The sequence below is a fragment of the Podarcis pityusensis genome, assembly GCF_964106645.2.
Source record: "Podarcis pityusensis genome assembly, chromosome: 3".
NCBI classification, from domain to species: domain Eukaryota; kingdom Metazoa; phylum Chordata; class Lepidosauria; order Squamata; family Lacertidae; genus Podarcis; species Podarcis pityusensis.
Window position 1 is genome coordinate 49,072,864 of NC_138026.1, and position 22,353 is coordinate 49,095,216.

Sequence of the window (22,353 nt, forward strand, 5' to 3'; positions counted from 1 at the left end):
CACTAAGTTCAAATGAAAACACCAAGTTTAATCAATAGCTAGTCTTCAGATTTAAATGCTCTACCACAACCATGATGGCTATTATCTTAAAATTTCAAAGTGATGTTCTAAATAATCTGACTTATTTTGTGCGGGCAATAGCATAGGTGCAGAACAGACCTGCCTTATATAAAGGTCTGAAATATAAAGTTACTGTGAAACTACTTCTGAAACTTTCCACATATTATATCAAGTACATGATGTAAAACTATTCTGGACTGTTAAGAAAATAAGGTATTCTTACTGAACATTATATCCCAACATCTGTAAAATATGTATTTTTACAACCTTGGTCAAACAAGTTCAGTACAGAAAAGTCAAACACTGGAACATTTTATTTAATGCTGATAACATATATAAAATGACCTTTGCCTATTTCTGACTTCCCCTGAGTATGAACAAAAAAATGCAACAAAATCCGTAATACTACAAACCAAAGATTGTCCCATCTGTCAAGGAATCTGAAGACAGTCACAGAAGACCCTGAGCTCTGGCAGATGTTTCCCATCAGAGGTAGTGGTAGATATTTACCAAACCCCACCATCCCCAACACTTCCTTCACCAACTCTCCCATAAAATAACTCCTCTATCTCCTTCCTCTGGCACAAGTGGGACTGTGCTGAGTGCAAATCTGGATCTCACCATGTATACTATACCACTGGAAGTGATTCCATTTGGATTACTCCTAGTCCAGTATATTGGGTTTTATTTGAATTAATAAGTCTAGAAAATTCAATTCCTAACAAGAAGCAAGAGTGTGGACAATATAAGACAATTCAGATCTGGCACAGCAGTGCTTTCAAAAATATGGCTTGAAGGTACAGGCTGGAATGTAAAAAGAGTGTTGTGTTCTACTAAGATATAGTCATAGTAGATGCATTGAAATTAATGAACCTAAGTCAGCCATGTACACTAATTTCAATGGGTAGACTCTTAGTGGGAATAACACTGGATACAACCAATCTCTCAGTGGGATTAACACTGGATACAACCAATAATCATGAATGAACTAAACAATTTAAATTGCATATAACAGCCAGGTGCCAGGCAGATCCAGGATGGTGCACTTTTTTCATTTCCAAAGAGCCTTGGCTCAAAATGTTTACAGGGGCAGACCTTCACCAAACAGTCTCCAGCTTTCTGACAGAGTTAAAGAAATTATGGTATTTCTGATTATAGACTCTTCAATATTGCTCCACAAAAACTAGTCATTCTTTTTGGTGTATCAGACATGTAAATAGAAAAGCCTTTACACCTTTTCCTCCTTAAAAGAAAAGTAACTACAGGATGAACTGAGCAGTAACATACGCAATAGATCATCCAGCCCCATAACATTAATAAGATCAAGTCATTTCACACATACTTAATGTTTATGTGATTGTTTCTGTTTTCATTACTATAAAGTTTATAGTATAAAATACTGTGGAGTTGTCTTCCTCCTTGATCTTTTATATAAAATGGTAAAAATAAAATCTGGCATCTTTATAAAAAAATAAATGTAAACCAGGTTTTAATGAACAAGCAGCAAACTAGTTTGGCATGACAAAGAGGGCTTGGGACTTCAGTTTCTCAAGCATGTCCCATGACAACCACCAAGTTTTGGAACAGAGGACCATTTCATAAACAATTAAATTGCATGGGGAGAAGGCATGCTGTTCAAAGTAAAACATTCCACTAGACTCCCAAATCTTCTAGGTGCACTCAAAAGAGCTCATAATATCCCTTTCCATTTGGGCTTAGTTAGTTAAGTGCATCTTCTGTCCCTTGAAAAGTATGCCCATCTCCACCAATTTTTTCCATCAGTAGGCACTAAAACCACCACCATCAGCTGCATCAGAAATCTCACTTGCTGCGTTGGTATAACTATCCATATTAGGTCACTGATTTCCTGCATAAAGATAGGTGAGCAGGACTCTCTTCTGGAATACAGGCAGAAGTGTTTTGCTGTTTCATTGAACACTCTGATGTATAAAGCGTTACTTATGGACAACAGGCATTCAAGCCATCTTACTATCACCATTTAACCAAAGTGGCCACACCTGATGACATAACCATGGAACTGGGGTAGTTAACCTTGATATGGTAACATTCAGTATTTATAATGTACCATATGATAATGACATTAGCGGTGCTTGGATCTGGATTCAAACCTTGGGGAAAATCACAATCTGATATTTCTGTCAAATGGAAATAACAAACAAAGCTGTTGCAGGGATGAGGAGTTATAATTTAAACCACGTCTCCCTGCATCACATGTTTTATATGAACATTCACAAATCTACTGGATGATCTGATGGCTTGCTTTTGTATCTTCTTTATAGACATGGAAGCTGATGGTATTTTTCTCTCTCTAAGAGCTTGTGGTAGCATGGTAGTAATTGCCCACAGAGCAATGTTGCTATTTCAGTTCACAGGTTCAGCAGGTTTTTGCAGGTCTTAAAAACCTGCAAAACCTATTTGACTAGAGGCAATAGTGGGTTAACAGAAATGAATGTATATACCATGGGGAATGTTGCATTTATCATACTACTACCGTTCTTAGAAAACTGCTCTCTCTCCACAGCTAGGATACCTGCTGCTCTACTTTCAATTAAAATACCTGAATATTCTTTCCCTGCTACATATGTTGCAGCAATTAAAGTGACTGGCACATGCTTTGTACTCAAAGTGCCTTTTGTTTTCATGTATAGCCTCTCTGCAATACCCTTAGAGAAATCTCAAGTCATCACTTCATGAATGTATCCAAGAAAGAAATTATTGTTAGCCTTCTTTCAGGTTTTACAGGCTGTGCAGTTTCCTGTTTCATGTGTCATCTTCTGAAAGGCACTGCAAAATGAGACCAAATTTATGCATTGTAATTACCAAGTAACAAGTGAGTCAAGATTACTTTTTAGAGATGGTCTGCATGTTGCTGTTCTCTAAGATAAAACTGCTTGCATAATTCATGATGACAAGGAGGCCTCAATAAACATGAAGAGCTCTGTGCAAATGTCATTTTTGAGACCACAATATCCAAGGCACCACAATTACAACAAAGCTTTATCCCATAATAATTTATATCTGCGCCCCCATCCCCCGCAACATAGTAAGATGAGCAGAAGGAGTAAACAGAAACTAATCATAACGCACGATCAGTCAAGATGGGCATCCTGGTAGCTTAGACACGGTGAAAGGAGCTGAGCTAGTTTTTTCTCTTCCTTTCCGCTGGAAAAAAATCGCTTTTATTTTAAAGTTGCCTTAATGAGAATCTTCCATTCGTTTTTTTTATGAAACTGCCACGGTTCATTCCAGGTGCAATGAACGCAAAATGCATCATGCTGAAACACAGTCACATTTTACAATATTAGTTAATGTTGTCTTGAACTGTGCTGAATCTGGTTTACAGGTTGCATTTTGGGTGCCTCTGGAATGGACACATGATAGAAGTTTGGTAAGCGGATGTCACATCGGAATCCTTTCCCCAGGTTCACTCTGTCATTCAGAGCATAGAGCTTATCGGCAATGTCATTCCCAATTAGAATCGAAAATATCCGTGAGATGAATCGGTGTTTAGCAAAGAGTAAATACATTTTTTTTCTCCTCCAGGCCACATATCGACAGTCTGTTTCTGCTGTGAGGGTTACCTGAAAGAAACATTGAGAGAGAGAGAGAGGGAAGGGGAAGGAGAGAGAACACAGAAAGTTAAAATTATATCCGTGCACTGATGTCTTTATAACTGAGATCCTCCTTCCTTTGGTGAAGGAAAGTGGACCATTATGTGTTTCCTCATTCTGATGCAACGAAGAGATGTGTTCCCAGATCAGTTATTGGATCAGGAACTGAATGCACATCCAAATATGTATCTGAGCGTGGATACCGACTATATATGGGGGCAGCAAGTGGGGACATCTTTTGAGAGACCAGTTGAGGGCATACACTCTCCACCCTACTCTGTAACCTTTTATACTCCGGGGAGGGTCCATTATTACAGTTTAAAACAGAGGTTTTCAACCTTTTTGAGTCCACAGCTCCCTTGACCAACTAAAGTCTTTCTGTAGCACCCCTGTGGGGCTCAGGAATCCAGTTAAGTCACCCCTTGCTTGCAGAGCTAGCCGCCTCTCACCCTTTTACGAACCCCCTCCCTTGTGGAGTGTTCCCTCAGCCTCCTCTCCCTCTCCTTGGGAGTCCTCTAGGCAGCTGCCACCGCTGGTCTCTGACCTGTCCCCCTTGCCCCAAAGAGAGGTGCCTCCTCCCACTGCCCCACAGGGGCCTGGAAAGTACATCCTGACCAGCCCCAGAGGCACCATTCACCTGGGGAGCTTGTAGCCAGGACTGCGGCAACAAACAGCTGTGCAAGTCTCTTGGGAGGCAGAGATGCAAGAGAGCATCAGAGGAGGGAGGGAAAGAAAGAGGGACAGTGTTGCCCGCAGCACCCCTGACCATCATCCAAGGCACCGCAGGGTGCCACGGCATACTGGTTGAAAACCATTGGTTTAAAGAATGCTGTGCATGTGCAGACAGGAGGAGGCGCATGTGTTCTGTACAAATGGCAAATCAATAGATCTGTTTCCATTTATATCAGCTTAAGAAATGGGCTTATAAGGTGGAATGAGGAGCAAGAGAAAAGCTTTCAAAATGTTCTCTCTGGATCTGGAAATCTTTTTACTTCCATCATCATTTTTTTTAAAGGCCTCACTATGAAATATAATCAATCACTTATTCCACAACCCTATTTTCTGCATTACGTGTGTGTAGATGTTAGTAACAGAATGCTTGGCTCTTTGAATTTGTAGCACCTGTGCAGGGAGAGCCTCAATATCAGGGAAACCTCACTGGCTGGCATTGCAAGCTATCCCAGATACGAGTATTTACACAAATTCTCATGTTGAGTGTTTCTGCCTGTAAGCACCTGTGATTTCACTGCTGCTGGATGGAAGAAGGAAATAAAAAAGATCTAAATCCATAGCATCCTCAAATGTTTACTCCAGTTTGAATGCTCTACATCATTAGAAAGGACCCTTGTCCTCAAGCAAGCTTTCATTTTGGCTGAGCAGTTGCTGGAGTCTTTGCATCTTGGATTCTGCGAAAGAGAGGATGTTAGATTATCCATCATATCTGCAAAATCCCCCTACCTGAAAAATGCCTTCTTCTGTGGGTCTTAGTGAATCCCATTCAGGAGAATCCAGAAACTGGAGGGGGAAAATATAATGCAGAAATTCCCCATCCACTGTCACTCTGATCCTAACAAAACAGAGCAGTGTGTTAATATTGTTAGCACAGAGAAAAGGAATTAGATTAGTTCTTTTAAAAAAGCAACGGCTGGGTATGGATAAAATTTAGTTTCCACAGATTTCATAACAATCAAAAGAGCTTCATTTTCATTTTGGGTGAATACTAGACATACTGCAGGATATCAAAGAGAGCAGATATTAAACGTTATCTCACACAGTTCAAAGTTTTCCATTTTTATGCCAAATTATGTTGGGAAGTTGGATAATAAATTTCATACATAAAATGTTCATCTTTCAAATGTTATAAGCAGCAAGTGACAATACATTAATAATACCATTTGCACATGCAAGGAACAAAAAATAATTCCAATTCATGTCTTCCTGAAGAGTTCCTGAATCTCCTTTGCACTGAGTTTTTCAGAACACAAAAATGTATAAAACAGAGTCCACGTACAAGAAACAAACAGGAGTTTGCACTTCTCAAAGTCATCCATCCCACAAGATAAGCCTGACTCATAAACTACAGCGCCAGAGGAATAAGGGAGCTGCATTGAGGAATAATGTGTCTTCAGGACTAACCCAGCCTTTTTATCATTTTGCTAAAATTATATCTGTGCACTGATATTTTTATAACTGAGATCCTCCTTCCTTTGGTGAAGTTTTCCAAAACTGCACAAAAGTGGACCATTATGTGTTTCCGCGCTCTGATCCAAGTAAGCGATGTGTTCACAGATCAGTTACTGGATCAGGAACCGAATGCACATCCAAATATGTATCTGAGCATGGATACCCGACTATAGATGGAGGCAGCAAGGAGGGGGTCCGATTTTGAGACATATATTTCATGCATTGGGTGTTAACTGATGGATGTTGTTACCATCAAGATGTGGTGGCACCATGCTTGCTTAGAAAACCTTTTTAAAAAGGATTATTCAACATTATGGAAGGTAGGTCAATCCATTGCTATTGGCCAACATGTAAATGAAACCAGTATTCAGAGTCAGAATGCCTATGAGCAAACAGGAGAGGACTTGCCTTCAAGCACTGCTTATGAATTTCCAAAAGTACTTGGCTGACCACTGCTGGAAACAAAATGGTGGCCTTGATTGGCATTTGCCAGTTTCAGAAGGGCTACCACGTACAGGCAGCAGATCTCTGCTGACACACAGGGACCAGAAAATGTGCCATATCTTCTATCGACAATGTGACAGATGGAGCTTCCCCTAGATTGGTGGCACATTAGGCACAACTCACACACCAATTTAAGATTTTTATTTTTTTTTAAGATCTCTCAATTCCCAGATCTTCAAAGAGATGAAACTGGTCACATAGAAAGCACTGCTCTCCTCCATTACCTTGTCTCTTTTGTGACAAAACACACTCATAAAGCAGAATGGTTTTAGAGAATACACAGTGAACAAGGTTACTGAATTTAGTGTTCAGAAATATCCAAGTTAATTTTTAGACTTTACATTACATAGCAGAAAGCATGGCTGAGGGCAAGGAGGGAGGCAGAGCAATGTAAAAAGGGAATCTGCTATGAAGAGGGGAAAGAGAAACACACACTGCCTGGTAATCCTATTTTCTAAAACTCAGTTCACACTTCCAAGCAGTCATTTCTCTTTACATTTTTTATTTATATAGGTGCTTTTTATAGAAAAAAGAAAGAAAAATTATGAAAGCTATTCTTCCAGGGAAGCGAAGTCTTATCAGAAGCTGCAGAGTTAATGTTTTTTGGCACTTGCATGGATTTGTAGACTACAAGTGATAATTAAAACACACCCTTCTTCCCCTCCTTAAGCTGTGGCATCTTTGGTAGTAGAAATGTTTTTGCACTCAAGTTTAAAGTGTCAGAAATGCTGAGCCTACTGCATTCAGTTTAAACAGGAACAAAAGAAAAACAAAAAGATAACATTCTTGATTATTGTTCTGTTTCTAAATTTACAAGCAGGGTGTAAGAATGATACAAACCTTCCTGACAGAAGCAAGGAGAGCTTATCAATTGGTGTTTTGCCCTGCATGGCATAACAGTGCTCCTTCTCCAGTGTAACTACTTCTTCATCACAGCACAGGATGATCTTTCTAAAAATTGTCATTGAAATCCCCAGGGGCCGGAACATAGCAAGGTAAAGCTCCTGGAATTCTTTGTCAAAGGCAACGCTCCGGACTTGGTAGGCCACATAAATGAACTGTACAAAGCATATCACAAACAGTATAAAATTCCAAGAGAAAATGTCAGCTGCACAGACATCCAGCCATGACCAGACAGACGAGCAGAGAAAACCTAGTCCAAGCAAAAAGAAGACGTAGAGCAGGCCGAAAATGCCACTTCCACCCATGTAGCCAACAACGAATAAGATGCTGGCCAAATGATAGATTGATCCTTCTGCTTCCGACTTCCAGTTGACACAGATTGGGTGTGCATATATCAAACTGTCCCAAAAACTTGAGTTGTCTTCCATGGCTGGAACATCCAATTGATCGGTATTGATTGTCATCGTCTTTCTCTGCGATTTCAAAAACTCTGTTAAAAAAATAAGGTTCTGACAGAATAACCGCCCATCATTTCTCCAACTTTGCCTTCGTTAGCTGGTCACCATAATGTCCATGCATTTTATAGCTTAAAGAGATGCAAAGTTACTCAGCTAGGGAAACAGTCTTCTTAGACATCCATACTGTTCCAAGTGGTGTCCTGAGACTTCCACGTGTGCTTGGTTCATGATGTTACTGATCTGTCCAAGAGAAAGAATAAAGAGAAAGGGAAAGTATAAACATAGAAAGGAGCATTTATACAACTGTTTTGATATTAAGCCACAAAAAAAGTTTGCTTAGCTCAAACTATGTATTTCCAAAGCTAAGTACAGGCCTTTATTCAATACAATATTATTATTCATTTGTATAGTATTTTCACTGTTGAATCCTGTGCATGATTACTCAGAGATGTGATAGGAATTTTATGGTTTTAGATATATGGCAACGTTCATAGCCACACGTACATAGATCAGCACAGGAGGGCCGACCTGGAACCGTTTTGATTCCTAAACTGAGCAAATGTTTCTCTGCATGGTAAAAATGGAAAAGCCTCCCCATTGTCTCTTCCTTCACAAATCCTGTCTTAATCTGTGTTTGAATAAGGGTGTGAGCCTTATCATTACGAAAGACTGCCAAGGCTCCCCAAGAAATCCAATCAAGTAACCTGCCAGACAGGAAATAAACAAAGCGACAGGAGAAAACAACATGCAAATGTTCTGTTTTAGGCCGCCTTATCTGAGGGGTGGTCTTAGGTTACACCCCTTCTGTGATGAATGCATAATGTTTCTGGGGGTGGTCTTGATCTAGAGGATGGGAATTTCAAAAGTCTTTATAAGCCCTTGCACAGCATTTTTGGGGGTCCTCCTCCTCTCCTGCGTGTGAGGGGAGCACCCTGTTGCAACAGATCAATAAAGATCAAGCTTACTAGCTGCTTTGCTTCTCAATATTCTCTGGTTGGCCTCTGTTATTTTCTCCTACCAATAGGGAACCTATGTAAGGACTCTATATGGGCTCTTGGATACCCCATAAGGGAAAAGGGCATATTTTTATTTACAACAGAGAAGCAAGGTTCAGCAAGTTCAATGAGGCTTGTTCCCAAGTAACAGAAGAATCCAAAGTATAGGAAGCTGACTGAAGGTGGAAAATATGGTTCTCCCTCTTCTTATTTAATCCCTACAATCACCCTGTGGGGTAGGTTAAGCTGGGAAGCAGTGACTGGCCCAGGGTCACCCAGTGAGCTTCATGGATGGGTGGGGATCTGAACCCTGGTCTTCCATGTCCTGGTATGACATTCTAACACAACTCCACACTGGTTCTCTCTTATCTGACAACATAAGTAACTGTATGTATGTATGTATGTATGTATGTATTTAAGCAAGCTAAAATCTGCCAAAGTGGGCAACATTTACAGGTCATCCTTAAGTTAATGGTAACAACAATAACTTGGTCCCAGTGTTGTACACAACCTTCAATACTATTGTTTAATTGTTCTTATCTGTCCCAGCGTGAGGTGGTTAAGTAAATATTAAAAAGAAGCACAATGGCTTCAATCCAGACTTTATCTTCCTTGGACCAAGGGGCTCTTTCTGCCCATGGAAGTGAATAAGTGAATAAGCAAATAAGAGTAGATGTGACTTTTGCAGATATCCACCTTCCGCCTGCAGCCCCCAGTGACCTTTTTTGTTTTTTAAGGAGGGGGAGAATTGCAAAAGTTGCCTTCCCTCTGCTCCACCCTGCTCTATTAGCAGAAGCAAAGACTGGATCCAACCCAATAAATAATGGCAGTTCTAATCTACAGGGCATGTGAAAAAAGTGAGTGGAATTTTCCAAAGGGAGCCCCTCCCCCATAGTCTGAAGGCATGTAAAGCACATTGGGTGAAACCCAGGGGGGTTGGACTTGATGGCCCTTGTGGTCACTTCCAACTCTACAATTCTATGGTTCTATGAAAACAAGTCAGCTGCTGAAGTCCAGCAGGTTTCTGGCCCTATTTTCTGCCAGGATGGTAGTTGAAAACAATATCTAAGACACTCTGCCTGCTTTGGAAGAGCATCAGGATAGTATAGTAAATGAATTAAATTTTAAGAGCTCACTTTTATATAAACAGTGTTGTAAATTTACATGAACCTCAACAGTCTTCTTATACTTTTAAAATATAGTTTTCAGGAGCAGCTGCTGAATGTCTGAGGGGTTTTTTCTTGTTCTGTTGAAAGTGTAAAACCCCACTGGCTTTGACTTTGTGTCTCAGTTCTAAGAGTAAAATTCACCTGTGCAAAATGACATCAAGCTGCAGGCACAGCAGGAAAGCAAAAATTACAATTTGCCTTTGAAATAATTACCATCAAAACCCCTGAAAATAGAGCAGTTTTAAATGTCAGTGCTTTTCTGTGTTAAAGAAACCAATCATCCAATCATTATCTTCCATGGGGAATCAATGGAGCTTATTTTTCCTCAGCCACTCAATCACTTTGCTCTCTGAATGCTGAGAGTATTCAGCACTTCAGAAGTGCCTTTGCTGTGGTGAATGCAAACAGAAGCTCAAGCATGGAAAATTATCAACATCACATTTCTCAGGTGATATGTTTTAATTCTTTTATGGGCTTCTCAAGAGACCATTCATAGCACGATCTGAACAAGCTGTTGCTAGGCTTATGTTCACACAAGCAGAGTCTCTGTGTAACAGTGAGCTCAACTTCAGTTCTGCTTCAGCTTGTGTTGCAAATAGTTTGGATGTAGAGCAGAAGCATAAAGGCACGGAGGCGTCTTGATAATGTGGAGTAAAATATAAACTGCTTGAAAAGACAATGCACAAAATAATTATGGAAAGGGAAACACCACAGGAAGTATACAACAATTCAAGAGATCAAGAATTGTTCGGACCAGTCAATATATGTTACAAAGGATACCTGAAGTGTATACCTAGCCATCTTTTAGAAGAGGGGTGGATAACCTGAGATACTCCAGATGTTGACCATGCTGGCTGTGGCTGATGGGAGTCCCAGCCTCTAAATCACAGAGCCTCAGTTTAATGAAAATAGAATCCTATGAGATCAGATTCCCCCCACCACCATTATTTCGTGCATTTCAAGAGGGATGACCTAAACCTGTCCTTACTGCATCAGCAAATAGCCCTTTTGACCACCAAGGTATTTTAAGCAACTGGACCAAACCTTAGAGGAGCTTTTAAGAGCATTATAAATGGTTAATGCCTCCAGAACAGTCTGTTTTAATTGCATCCTTCATCATACTTTACAGGCTCCTTATTACAGTTTTTGCAGATTCAGTGTATTCATCTCAGAGGTCCAATCACAAAAGAGCCAAATACTAATCAAAGAATGATAGTTAAGGTGGGAACCTAAACCACTAGCAGAATTCAAAGTGGAAAAATACTGCACAAGTGTTGCCTGATGCTCTTAATCCAATGTACGTTACACAAAAAGTTTAGAATGGTTAAAACTTAGCCGCATTTTGAAGGCCAAACTAGACCAGGAGCAGAGAACATTTTTTTAGGAATGAAAGAGCCTGCAGCATCTTGTTCTCACTATGGTAGCCCTCAAACAGGACTTGAGCACAATAACACTCTCCCCTCCTGTGGTTTCCAGCAACAGGTATTATGAAGCAAAATTTTCAGCCTGAGTATCACATTCACTTCTGGGCCACATTCCAAGGGCCACATGCTAATAGTGAGGGGCCAGAAGCAAAAGTAGGTAGAGTCTAGCTTCGATTTATTACACCTGCTTAGATGCTTCCTTCTATGTGATTTATCCATTATTCTGTTTATTACGTTTATATCCTCCCTTTCTTCCGAGGAGCTGAAGGCGGTGCAAATTATTCTCACACTGTGCCTTCATTTAATGTCACAATGATCCTGCCATGTTGGTTAGACTGAGAGACAGCGAGTGGCTGAGTCATAGTCGCAGACCAGGACCCTTCAGAGGTGGAGACCTCTGGAAACTGCAGCTCTGAGAAGAAGACGGATCCACACCACGGGTTTTCCCATATGCATCCACAGGCACAACCTCATGCCCTTGGATCCTGATGAGCCACATCAGACTCTGATAGCTAGTCCACAGACTCCTCAGGGGATCAAGAGAGCCCTGAGGAGAGATCCCCCACAGCCAGGTACCTCAGGACCTCAAAGGAACCTATGTCTGAAGAATACACCAGCCATTTAACTCACCAGGGTGCACCACTCAGAGTTGGGGCCTCTAGTTAATGACTACCTAGTATTACTATAAAACTCAACTAGCTGCTCCAGAACAAGTTCAATGTTTTGCCACCCTCAGCTACAGGAGCACTATTTGTGGTCCTGAACCGCACCTTCTTTCTTCCTCCAAGGGACAGACTTTGCCAAGCTTTGCCATCCTGCCTGCCCGGGCAACCAGGAACTACTGACCTTCCCTTTGGGGGGGGGCATCACTCCTCCCTAGTGGTGGGCATCACTGCAGATCATAACACTGATGAGCTTCATAGCTCGTATAAATTACCTTACCATAGTTTCTCTCTGTACTGTATTTTATATATATATATATTTATATTCATTTTTCTGAGAAGCAGCTGTATGAAACATGTTTTCATCCCCAGGAATGCATATTCTGATTAGCAAGACCTTGAATGCTCTTGCATTATTTTGAGGAAATACCCAAGATTCTCAAGTTACTCATGAAATCCATGAACAGACACATTAAAACAGGACACATTAAGCAGTTTCCCAGAGTACAAAATAATCTAGCAGTTAATCAACAGAAGCCCATAATATATAGAGAGAATGCCAAATTATTCTGAGCTTGTGAGAAATATTGATTTAGTGGTCTTGTCTGTGTTGACTATTTGTTATTTTGAGGCATGTGCTAACTGCATAATTGACATAATGCAAACAAAGGGGAGCCCAGTTCCTGGGAGTTGAATTCGCAAGCTAATAATTTATTATTGCTTTATTCAGAACAAAAAATCTAAACAGAACTCCTGTCAGCATAAGTAGAGTATGCTCTGGGAAATCAAATGTGGCACAGTACAGAAATCAACATACTGCTGATGGTAAATAGCATTGACCTCGTCCAGAGAAACTGAGTTGCACTCAGACCAGGTTGAAATTCACAAGACATGCTAGTTCCAACTGACTTTAGTTCCAATGGTTTTAAAAGGATTGAAGAAAGATTTACTTCTCTGGATGGGGCTTGTATGCTTTGAAGAGTTTTTTAATCGATAGACAGCATGGGGGGGGGGGAGACAGAGAAGTGTTCTGCTGAATTGCTTGCACTATCACTTGTACAAGCAAATCCCAATTCAGTAATTTGCTGCAATCTAATTTAAATGGTTTACATCTAACAGTAGAGTTTAACAATTTACAGCTGTACAGCTGTCTCCTCCAGTACTGAGTTAGAATCACTTTTGTCCAACAAGAGATAACATAAATGTTTCAGCCATTTCTTCCTAGAATCTTTATCCAATTGTTACAATTTTCTGGCGCAACAACACATTAATTGTACCAGGAATATTTTTATAAACACAGAAAAATGTTTCTGCCTGCACAGCTCACAAAATAAAGCATGGCAACTTTTAACACAAGTTCCTTTTCATATATAGAGATCTGTATACCTCAATGGAACATTTCAGCTATGATGTTTTCCTAGTGTTAATTGCCCACCTGACACAGGTTTTTGGGGTTTTTTTAATAAAAAGACTTCTGAAATGTAATAAAAATATGGTTATATAATTCTTGTGCCATTTTCCTTTACTTAAATCAAACAGTGAAGTCAGAGGAAGAACAGATCTCAAGGTACTTGCTGCAGAAACCTCCCCCCCCCAATTGATTTTCATGAGATTTATTGAAAGTACTGCTCAAACTCAACATGGATATTCTGATATTTGATAAATTGTGATGCTGCTACCAAGCACAAATTACTTATTTATTAATTAAATTTATGTACTGCCCTTCATCCAAAGATCACAGGGCAATTCACAAGATTAAATAGATGTTGAATACCAGTGCAAGTTACATGCATATACGGTATACTCTACATCAAGCACAAATTAACATTACTAGAACAAAACCCCATTTCTGTACATCTGTAGTAAGGTCACAATAATATACTTTCATATTAAACAGTAAGGTGAAAAATGCTCTGTGTATATTGGATCAGCATTTCTTAAACTTACAGGATGAATTAATTAATAGCAATATGCTAGCAATCTTTTTCATGGGCCAGGTTTATACAAGTTTAGGACTAAACCCTTAAACATTTGCAATTTATTTTAGCATTGCAATCCATTCTAAATTATTTTAATAGCGTAATTCTAGAATTGTAGCAGACACATCCAGTTTGTCCATGAATTGTTTGCCTGCTACAGAGATAGATAGGGAATTGCATAAAATTGCCTCCCTGTTACCATTTCCGTTGCTGGACTCCTTCCATCAGTGGGCAGACACCATTGGATACCACCATTAGGTTCATATAGTCATATTATGGCAGTGAATTATGAGAAAGTGCACTTACACATTACCTTTTTCCATTATGTGTTTTCTAATTCAATTGTACACACATTATTTCATTTATCATAGAATAAATAGCATTAACAGAATACAGACCTGCTTCCTATTCACAACCTCTGTTTCCTATTCCCAATCTTATATTTTTTTCTACCACTTCTTGTTTCTGTACTTTGTCCTATTACATGATTTGAACTTTCCTTGGAAACTTGGATAACTAGGTTTATTTTTAAAAACAAACAAAAAAAAAACCATTTCTATTATGGCAAGGTATTTTCTACACCTTTATCTAGCCCATTATAAAATCTAATCCCTTTTGAAATAAGTAATCATGTTTATTTAACTGGCTCAAATGGCATAGGTGCAAAGATATATTTAATTACATTTTAAAGAAAACCAACCCCCAACTTGCCAGGAACTACTATATGTCTCAAATGTAATGTTTAGGTTTTTTTAACATGCAGGCACACATTAAAAGATTAAAAGCTGCTTGTCAGCTAATGAACTGTGATTGAACCCTGTAAATTCAATACAGTATAACTTTGCTGGTATGTTGCATAACCACATGATGTTTCTCCAGGCAATTTGCTTACCAACAAATTACCGTATTTTTCGCTCCATAACACACTCCAGACCATAACATGCACGTAGTTTTTAGAGGAGGAAAACAAGAAAAAAAATATTCTAAACGAAATAGTGGATATATGATTTTTGTCGTTCATGCTGTGGCCACAGACATGTGATCTGACAGTGAGTTTGGAGTAGCCCAATGCAAAAATCCTGAGGATCCATGTGGATCCATGCTTTATAACCACGGAGGAGGGAAGGAAGGGGAACCATGGATCCAGTGTGGTGTAGTGGTTAAGAGCGGTAATCTCCTAATCTGGGGAACCGGGTTCGCGTCTCTGCTCTTCCACATGCAGCTGCTGGGTGACCTTGGGCCAGTCACACTTCTTTGAAGTCTCTCAGCCCCACTCACCTCACAGAGTGTTTGTTGTGGGGGAGGAAGGGAAAGGAGAATGTTAGCCGCTTTGAGACTCCTGAAGGGGAGTGAAAGGCGGGATATCAAATCCAAACTCTTCTTCTTCTTCTTCCTCTGCTCACGACTGCAGCAGATCCCGCCCGCCTCCCGCAGGCATTCACTCCATAACACGCACAGACATTTCCCCTTACTTTCTAGGAGGAAAAAAGTGAGTTTTATGGTGCAAAAAATACGGTAAGTTCAGGAAGCTTTTCTGTTTCTAAACTAGAGACGGGGAGCTTTCCTTATTCTAATCTGTGGGTGATGGGTTTACTTTGTAGAGTATGAGTTTGTTGGCTATTACCCAATATTTTACAGTTCAATCCTACACATGCCTTTTCAGATATAAGATACATTGAGTTCAATGACAGTTGCTCTTTGGTAAGTTTGTATAGTACTGCAGCCTTAATCAAAACAGGGGAAAGTAGAAGTTAAATAACAGAAAAGTGTTCTGTGTTCTGTCAAATACATGCTAGTTATAACTAATAGGTTTAATATTCATGAGAAATGCACAGAAAAAGCTGGTAGTTTTTAAAGAGATTTAAAAATACTGTGAAACAGGAGGTAGGAACCCCAGAAATAGTCCACTTTTGAAAACTGATCAGGACGTCTTCAGAATCATTTGGTAGAATGTGTCAGATACTCTTACGATCATCCTCTAGATATGCAAAATGATGTTTCCTCAAGTACAGCTGTTAGTTTAAAGGGCTTACTTAATGACATTTGTGTTTGGTGGCTATCAGTGACTGCTCAAGGTTGAATGCAGCTAAGTCCTACTCAGAGTAAACCCACTGAAGTGAAGAAATGAACAAAAGTTAGTCATGTCTATTACCTTCATTGGGTTCCTCATTGGGAGAGAATGTTGAATACCTTCCAGTAAGTTTTGTTGCTGACTAGAAAGAGTAGGTTGTTGGTTGTGTGAACTGATGGTGCTTTGGCATGCAGAGAAGGGGACCAAGATGATTAAGGGTCTGTAAACCAAGCCTTGAGAGAACTGGTATGTTTAGCGTGGTAAAGAGCAAACTCAGAGGAGATATAATAGCCATCTTCAAATATCTGAAGGGCTGTCACAAGGAGGATGGAGCAAGCTTGGTTTTCTTCCTGCTTCAGAGGCTAGGACCTGAACCAATGGATTCAAGTTACAAGAAAGGAGATTCCAACTAAATATAATGAAGAAAATTCTGACAGTAAGAACTGTTTAGAAGTGGAATGGACTCCCACAAGAGGATTCTCCTTTCTTGGAGGTTTTTAATGTTTTTAGCAGAGGTTGAATGGCCTTCTGTCATGGATGCTTTTGTTGAGATTCCTGCATTGCAGGGGGTTGCGCTAGATGACCCTTGGGTTCCCTTCCAATTCTACGATTCTATGGTTTGCACATGAGCACCACCTGACTGGCTGCCTGTCTGCTTTCTCTACTCCCACACGTAACTTGTAGGTTTGCCAAAAAGCAAGTATTTCCAAAAAGTGTTCATTAGTCTCCCAGAGCCTTGTTCTTAAAGCCTTCATGCTTCCAAACAAAGTACAGTAACTTAAGCAACTGCCACACAGCCTTGGATCTAACAAAGTGAAATGTCTCAGAAGCTTACAGTTGTGACCTCGGAAGATCCATAAAGGTGGTGGTGATGAATCACCCAGTTTGCGTTGAAAATATTGCATTCATTCTAAAGCAAGTACTTTTGAGTTATTGAAGAAAAGTGGGGGTTTGTTTTGTTTTTAAGAAAAGTATGTGGTGCAAAGTCACTTGAGATTTTCCTTTTATCAGTTTTGTAAAGGCATTCTTATATTATTTTTAAATAAATAGCATCAATGGATGTGATGGGACTTGCCTTCTCCCTCTTCCTTTGCAGCCCTCAGGCCTCGATCTGTTTCAGGGGGTCCCCCTGCCTCATGAACAGGTTTCAGAGGTGCATGGGGGCCGCAGGGTGGAGGAGAGGAAGGGCAGGTCCTGTTTGCAAGCAGAACACCATAACTAGATTTCACCATGCGAGATAAAGGCTTTTTAAAGAAGCAAACGAACACTGTAATAATATGAGACAGTCATAATACAGCCTGAATGTTTTTTGTTTGCAGTTTTCCTATGCTGCATTAAACCTGACCAAAAAGAAAAAAACCTAATCAGAAAAAATTGAAACACAAACATCCGATTTAATCTGTGAACATGTGATAGCAAGAGGAACTGCATGATTTTTCTTCTGAGGTTTTAACAATTATCTGAGAGTAAGTCCCACGTAGTGGGGTTTACTTCTGGATAAACATGCATAGGATTGCACTGCCAGTGTGTCTGGATAAGAGAGAATGTGTTGGAGTGTAGGATTAGTGAAATTTGGTGCAGAAATTCAACATGGTTCTAAGAAGTATTATAACTTAGATCACGGGTCAGCAAACTTTTCCAGCAGGGGGCCATTCCACAGTCCCTCAAACCTTGTGTGGGGCCAGACTATATTTTGAAGAAGAAAAAATGAATGAATTCCTATGCCCCACAAATAACCCAGAGATGCATTTTAAATAAAAGGACACATTCTACTCATGTAAAAACATGCTGATTCCCAGACCGTCCATGGGCCGGATTTAGAAGGCGATTGGGCCGGATCCGGCCCCTGGCCCTTAGTTTGCCTACCCATGACTTAGATCTTGGCTTAAGGGACGGCTTGCAATGCACATATATGTACCACAGGAAATGTAGCTATTTGCATATCCTATTTCCTACAACTGAAAGGATACAATGTAGGATGGATATTAATGTGGAGTGATGAGTTCAAATCTTTGCGCTGCTCCAGCTTCCCAAGAAGGAGCAAGTGAAATGCAGAGCCAAATGGCAAATAGTTGCCCTGCCCTGTGCTCTCTCAGTTCGATGTGATAGTGACACCCATTCATACAGCTTTTTTTCCTGAAAAGAATCCAGCTGGACTGGAGATGTTATATGCACCACTGTCACATCATAAAGCAATAATCCAAACTTTATGATTTTGTTTTGGCCATTGCAAATAACCTCTGCAAGGAGCTGGCTTCCCCTCTGCTATTAAACCAAATAAATCATACACCTCTCCCGGAATCCATATGCAAGTCAACTGCCATCCCATCAACATTATCGCAAGAATGCTGGCACCCCAGGTTTCTCTAGTGACAGACATCTTTACAGCATTACCAAGTGGATCTGAATTCAGTATTATAAAGGCTCCCTTGCTGAATGTGTGCTTTGTTTTGTTTTCTAACCTACGAGCAAGCAAACTGTGGCAAGTGAAAAAATAAACAAGTAAAAAGCACTGGTGCATCAAATGTATCATTTTGCTGCCAAGTTTTACAATGTTACATATCTTCAGAGCTGTTCATACATTTTGGAGAAAAACAAATACTTGTTTTATCCCTCTATGCAGGTTGGTACACAAAGTAAATTTATTATTATTATGTGCTAGGATCCTACCTTAAAGGCTTTCCATGTTCACTGACACTTAATAACCTTTTGCACTGCCAACACCCATTCATGATGCAAAGAATGCCTCTGGTCTTATGTAAGAGTACATTTCTCTCATTAGACCACAACCAGACTCTGCATACCCTGGAAAATGGGCAAGTGTTTCCAGTGTCCCTGCAACATTTAATGCTATTCTGTCTCTTGTTACCCACTTGTACCCACTTGCTGAAGGAAGTGGTGAATCTGTAGTTAACTCCCATCAGCCCCAACCAGCATGGCCAATGATGGGATTCGCAGGTAACAAAATTCTGAATGGTCACAGATTCCCTGTCCCCACTGTAAATAAACCGTGTACAAAACTGAACCGGATCTACATAGAGTTGAATTGAAAATCCCAAGTCCTTATATCAATGGGGCAAATAATTATAGCCACTGTTGTGTAGTGGTGAAGACCAGGAGACTAGGGTTCAGATCTCTACTCAGCCATGAAGCTCACTGGGTGATCTTGGGTCAGTCACTAACTTACCTCGCAGGGTTGCTGTGGGGATTAAGGAGGGGGTGAACCATGTATTCTATCTTGTGCTCCTCTGAGAAAAGGATGGGATATGAATGCAGTAACTAAGTAAGTATTTCTACCTCATGGTTGGCTTCCAACCTACAAAACATGGCTATGCTTCTTATTATTTATTTGCTACATTTATATTCTGACTTTCTTCCATCATAGAGCTCAAGCAAGTGTGTGCATGAGTTTCCCAGGTGATCTCACACTGAGAAACTCCGCTGCAGGCAGCTGATTGCATGTCATATGCCTTCAGACCATGCCCTTCCTTCTAAGTCCCTATTGGACTCTGTGGGACTTACGGTACTTCAGAGTGGCATAAGATTGGGCTGCAAGCATGGGTGAAGCCAAGGAGAGGGACAGGGGACAGCTGCCATCCAAATCAAGTAAATAAATAAAAGTACTTAACTAATTGACCAATCATGTTGCAGATGGTTCTGACCCGCCTAACATAAATCCTGGCTAGGCCCATGGCTGCAAGTGAGTCTTATCTAGGCCATGGCTCAACAAAAACACAATGCAATCTATTTGTTTTAATGTGAACCTCCTTGGCTTTGTCAAAGAAGGGCAAGAAAAGAATAAAATCCACAAAAAGTCTTGTAGCACTTTAAAAAACTAACAAATGTATTACTGCACTAGACCTTTGTTGAATCTAGTCCACTGAAGCTTATGTTAGTTTTGAAAAGTGCTGCAAGGCTGTTGTTCCTGCTGCAACAAATTAACACAGCAAGCCCTCTCTAAACTGTGGCAGGAAAACGTCTTAGTGAATAAAAGTGTGTGCAAAAAGGCTGAAGTTTGGATCTTGGGCTAGGTACACAGAAATTTTAGTGTTATGATTTGGGAATGCCCAAAGACTATTTTTGGTGTGCACTAATTTGTAATCGTCAGATTAGTGTGACAGAACCATAGTTCTAGACTTGGAAGGGATCTCCGAGATCATCTAGTCCAGGGGTTCCCAAACTTGGGTCTCCGGCAGTTTTTGGATCACGGTTCCCACCATCCCTGACCTGCTAGCTAGGGAGCATGGGAGTTGTAGTCCAAAAACTGCTGGAGACCCAAGTTTGGGAAACCCTGATAGTCCAACTCCCCATTTCAGCCTTGTTGAGCACGCACAAATTATCATTTCAAGGAAGGCCTGTGGTCCAGTACTTCTCATTTTAGAAATTAAACCCTGCAATACGGATTGGGACCATTTAAGATGCCGCGTCAACTCAGAAGTGGCACCCATGAATCTTAATTGTTTCCCCTTCAAAATATTCTTAAATAGAATGACATGCAAAGTAACGCCTGCTCCGTGCTATCCCCTGCCGTCCCCCCGTGCTTACACTTCCTTTCCCTTCGCTCCAGGACTGCCTCGCTCTGTTATCTCCCCGCGGCAGACGGAAGGGGCCGATCAGTGCCTCTTCCCGCTCCGGGGCAAAAGGCCGAGCGGGCAGCTGTGCCGGCGTCCTCCAAGTGCGCCCGCCCGCCCGCTCGCAGGTCGGACGCAGGAGCTCGACGCCTCCCGGAGTTCAAGGGGAGCCGGCGCCTGAGGCGCTCAAGGCGGCGACCGCAAACCCTCCCAGGGGACTCGGTCCCAGAGCAGCGCGCGAACTCGGGCGAGCCAAGTTCAGAGGGTGGGGCTTCCCGGGAGCCTCGCGCCTCAGCAGCCTTCCCCACATTACAGCTCTGGGCTGGCAAGCGAGACCCATCCGCCGAGGGGACCGAAGAAGCAGCGCGCGAGGCTCCTCGTCTCTCGGGAGAAGCGCCCTCGGCAGCCGCGCCAATGAACCCCGAAGACACGCACACACAGAGAGCCGCCTCGCCTTTCCTTCCCTCGTCTGGAAAATCCCTCCGCGCGTCCTTCCCCCCCTCTCTCGTCCCCTTACCTTGCCACCAAGTTTGCCCGCCAACGCCGGCGACGCGCCCCCGTCCCTTCCTCAGCCCCGTCCCGCCGCGCGCCTGGCTGCGCTGCCGCCGCCGCCGCTGAGAGAGGCAAGCCGAGGCTTTGACTAAAATAGGCAGCGAGGGAACCGCCACGAGAAGGGCTGCGGGCGGCGCCTGAGGAGAAGAGCGACCCCCAGCGCGCAGGCTTCCTGACACAACTTCAAGCTGCTGCTGCTGCTGCTGCTGCTGGACGACTTCTTGGGCGACCCCTGCCCGGGCATGTGGCGCCTCCTTCTGCCGACACTGGGACGGCGCCGTCGGTGCACGCGGAACGGGGATTGGCCAGAAGGCCCAGCAGCTGCCTATGGAGGACTGCCTATGGGTGGACTCACGGGGCGGGGGGATGGGGAGAAGGGCGGGAGGGACGGAGGGGCTGCCTGACGCGGGAAGCCTGTTGTGGGGTTGATGACAAGTGGGAAAGGACACGAGTGCCCAGGACCATATGCAGAATGCATTTCCCCTTCTGTAATACCTTTCTTTCCCGCCACACACATATGCAGCTGGAATACAGTAATTCCACAATATTTTATTTATTAAGGGTTAATAATAATAATAATAATAATAATAATTTATTTATACAGAATGGTTTCCCCAGCCACTCTGGGTGGCTTCTGACAAAAGATTAAAAATACATTAAAACATAAGTGATTAAAAACTTCCCTAAACAGGGCTGCCTTCTAAAAGTTTGGCAGTTATTTTTCTCTTTGACATCTGGTGGGAGGGCGTTCCACAGGGTGGGTGCCACTACCGAGAAGGCCCTCTGCCTGATTCCCTGTAACTTGGCTTCTCGCAGTGAAGGAACCGCCAGAAGGCCCTTGGCACTGGACCTCAGTGTCTGGGCAGAACAATGGGGGTGGAGAAGCTCCTTCAGGAATACCTGACCAATGCCGTTTAGGCCTAGAGGTCAGCACCAGCACTTTGAATTGTGCTCGGAAATGTACTGGGAGCCAATTTAGGTCTTTCAAGACCGGTGTTATGTGGTGTCTGTGGCCGCTCCCAGTCACCAGTCTAGCTGCCACATTCTGGATTAGTTGTAGTTTCCAGGTCACCTTCAAAGGTAGCCTCACGTAAAGCACATTGCAGTAGTCCAAGCACTATTCTGAAGCAATTAACAATTATACACACACACATACATATATGTATCTCAAATCCCATTATAGATGGAG

The 22,353-nt window shown here is 41.7% G+C and overlaps 1 protein-coding gene across 2 annotated transcripts; it reads right to left on the reverse strand.

Annotated features, from left to right (window-relative positions):
- Positions 1 to 7: 7 nt before the first annotated feature.
- On the reverse strand, positions 8 to 21,441 carry POPDC3 (popeye domain cAMP effector 3). Of its 2 annotated transcripts, none has more exons than XM_080998706.1 (4): positions 21,130 to 21,441; positions 7,221 to 7,981; positions 5,151 to 5,259; positions 8 to 3,662 (listed from the first exon to the last, which is right to left on the reverse strand). In XM_080998706.1, the coding sequence occupies exons 2-4, from the start codon at positions 7,745 to 7,747 to the stop codon at positions 3,387 to 3,389; spliced, it is 912 nt and encodes a 303-aa protein (XP_080854832.1). In that variant the 5' UTR covers positions 7,748 to 7,981; positions 21,130 to 21,441; the 3' UTR covers positions 8 to 3,386. The 2 variants fall into 2 exon arrangements, with proteins under 2 accessions (XP_080854832.1, XP_080854833.1); XM_080998707.1 differs by lacking the exon at positions 21,130 to 21,441 and adding an exon at positions 20,587 to 20,745.
- Between the last annotated feature and the right edge of the window lie 912 nt (positions 21,442 to 22,353).

Excerpts from the sequence above, each read along its gene's own strand:
- POPDC3 (XM_080998706.1), bottom strand. The coding sequence starts at position 7,747 with ATGACAATCAATACCGATCAATTGGATGTTCCAGCCATGGAAGACAAC. Across the intron at positions 5,260-7,220 it reads TCCTTGCTTCTGTCAGGAAG|GATCAGAGTGACAGTGGATG; the intron begins GTTTGTATCATT and ends CTGTTTTGTTAG. Across the intron at positions 3,663-5,150 it reads CAGAAGAAGGCATTTTTCAG|GTAACCCTCACAGCAGAAAC; the intron begins GTAGGGGGATTT and ends TGTTTCTTTCAG.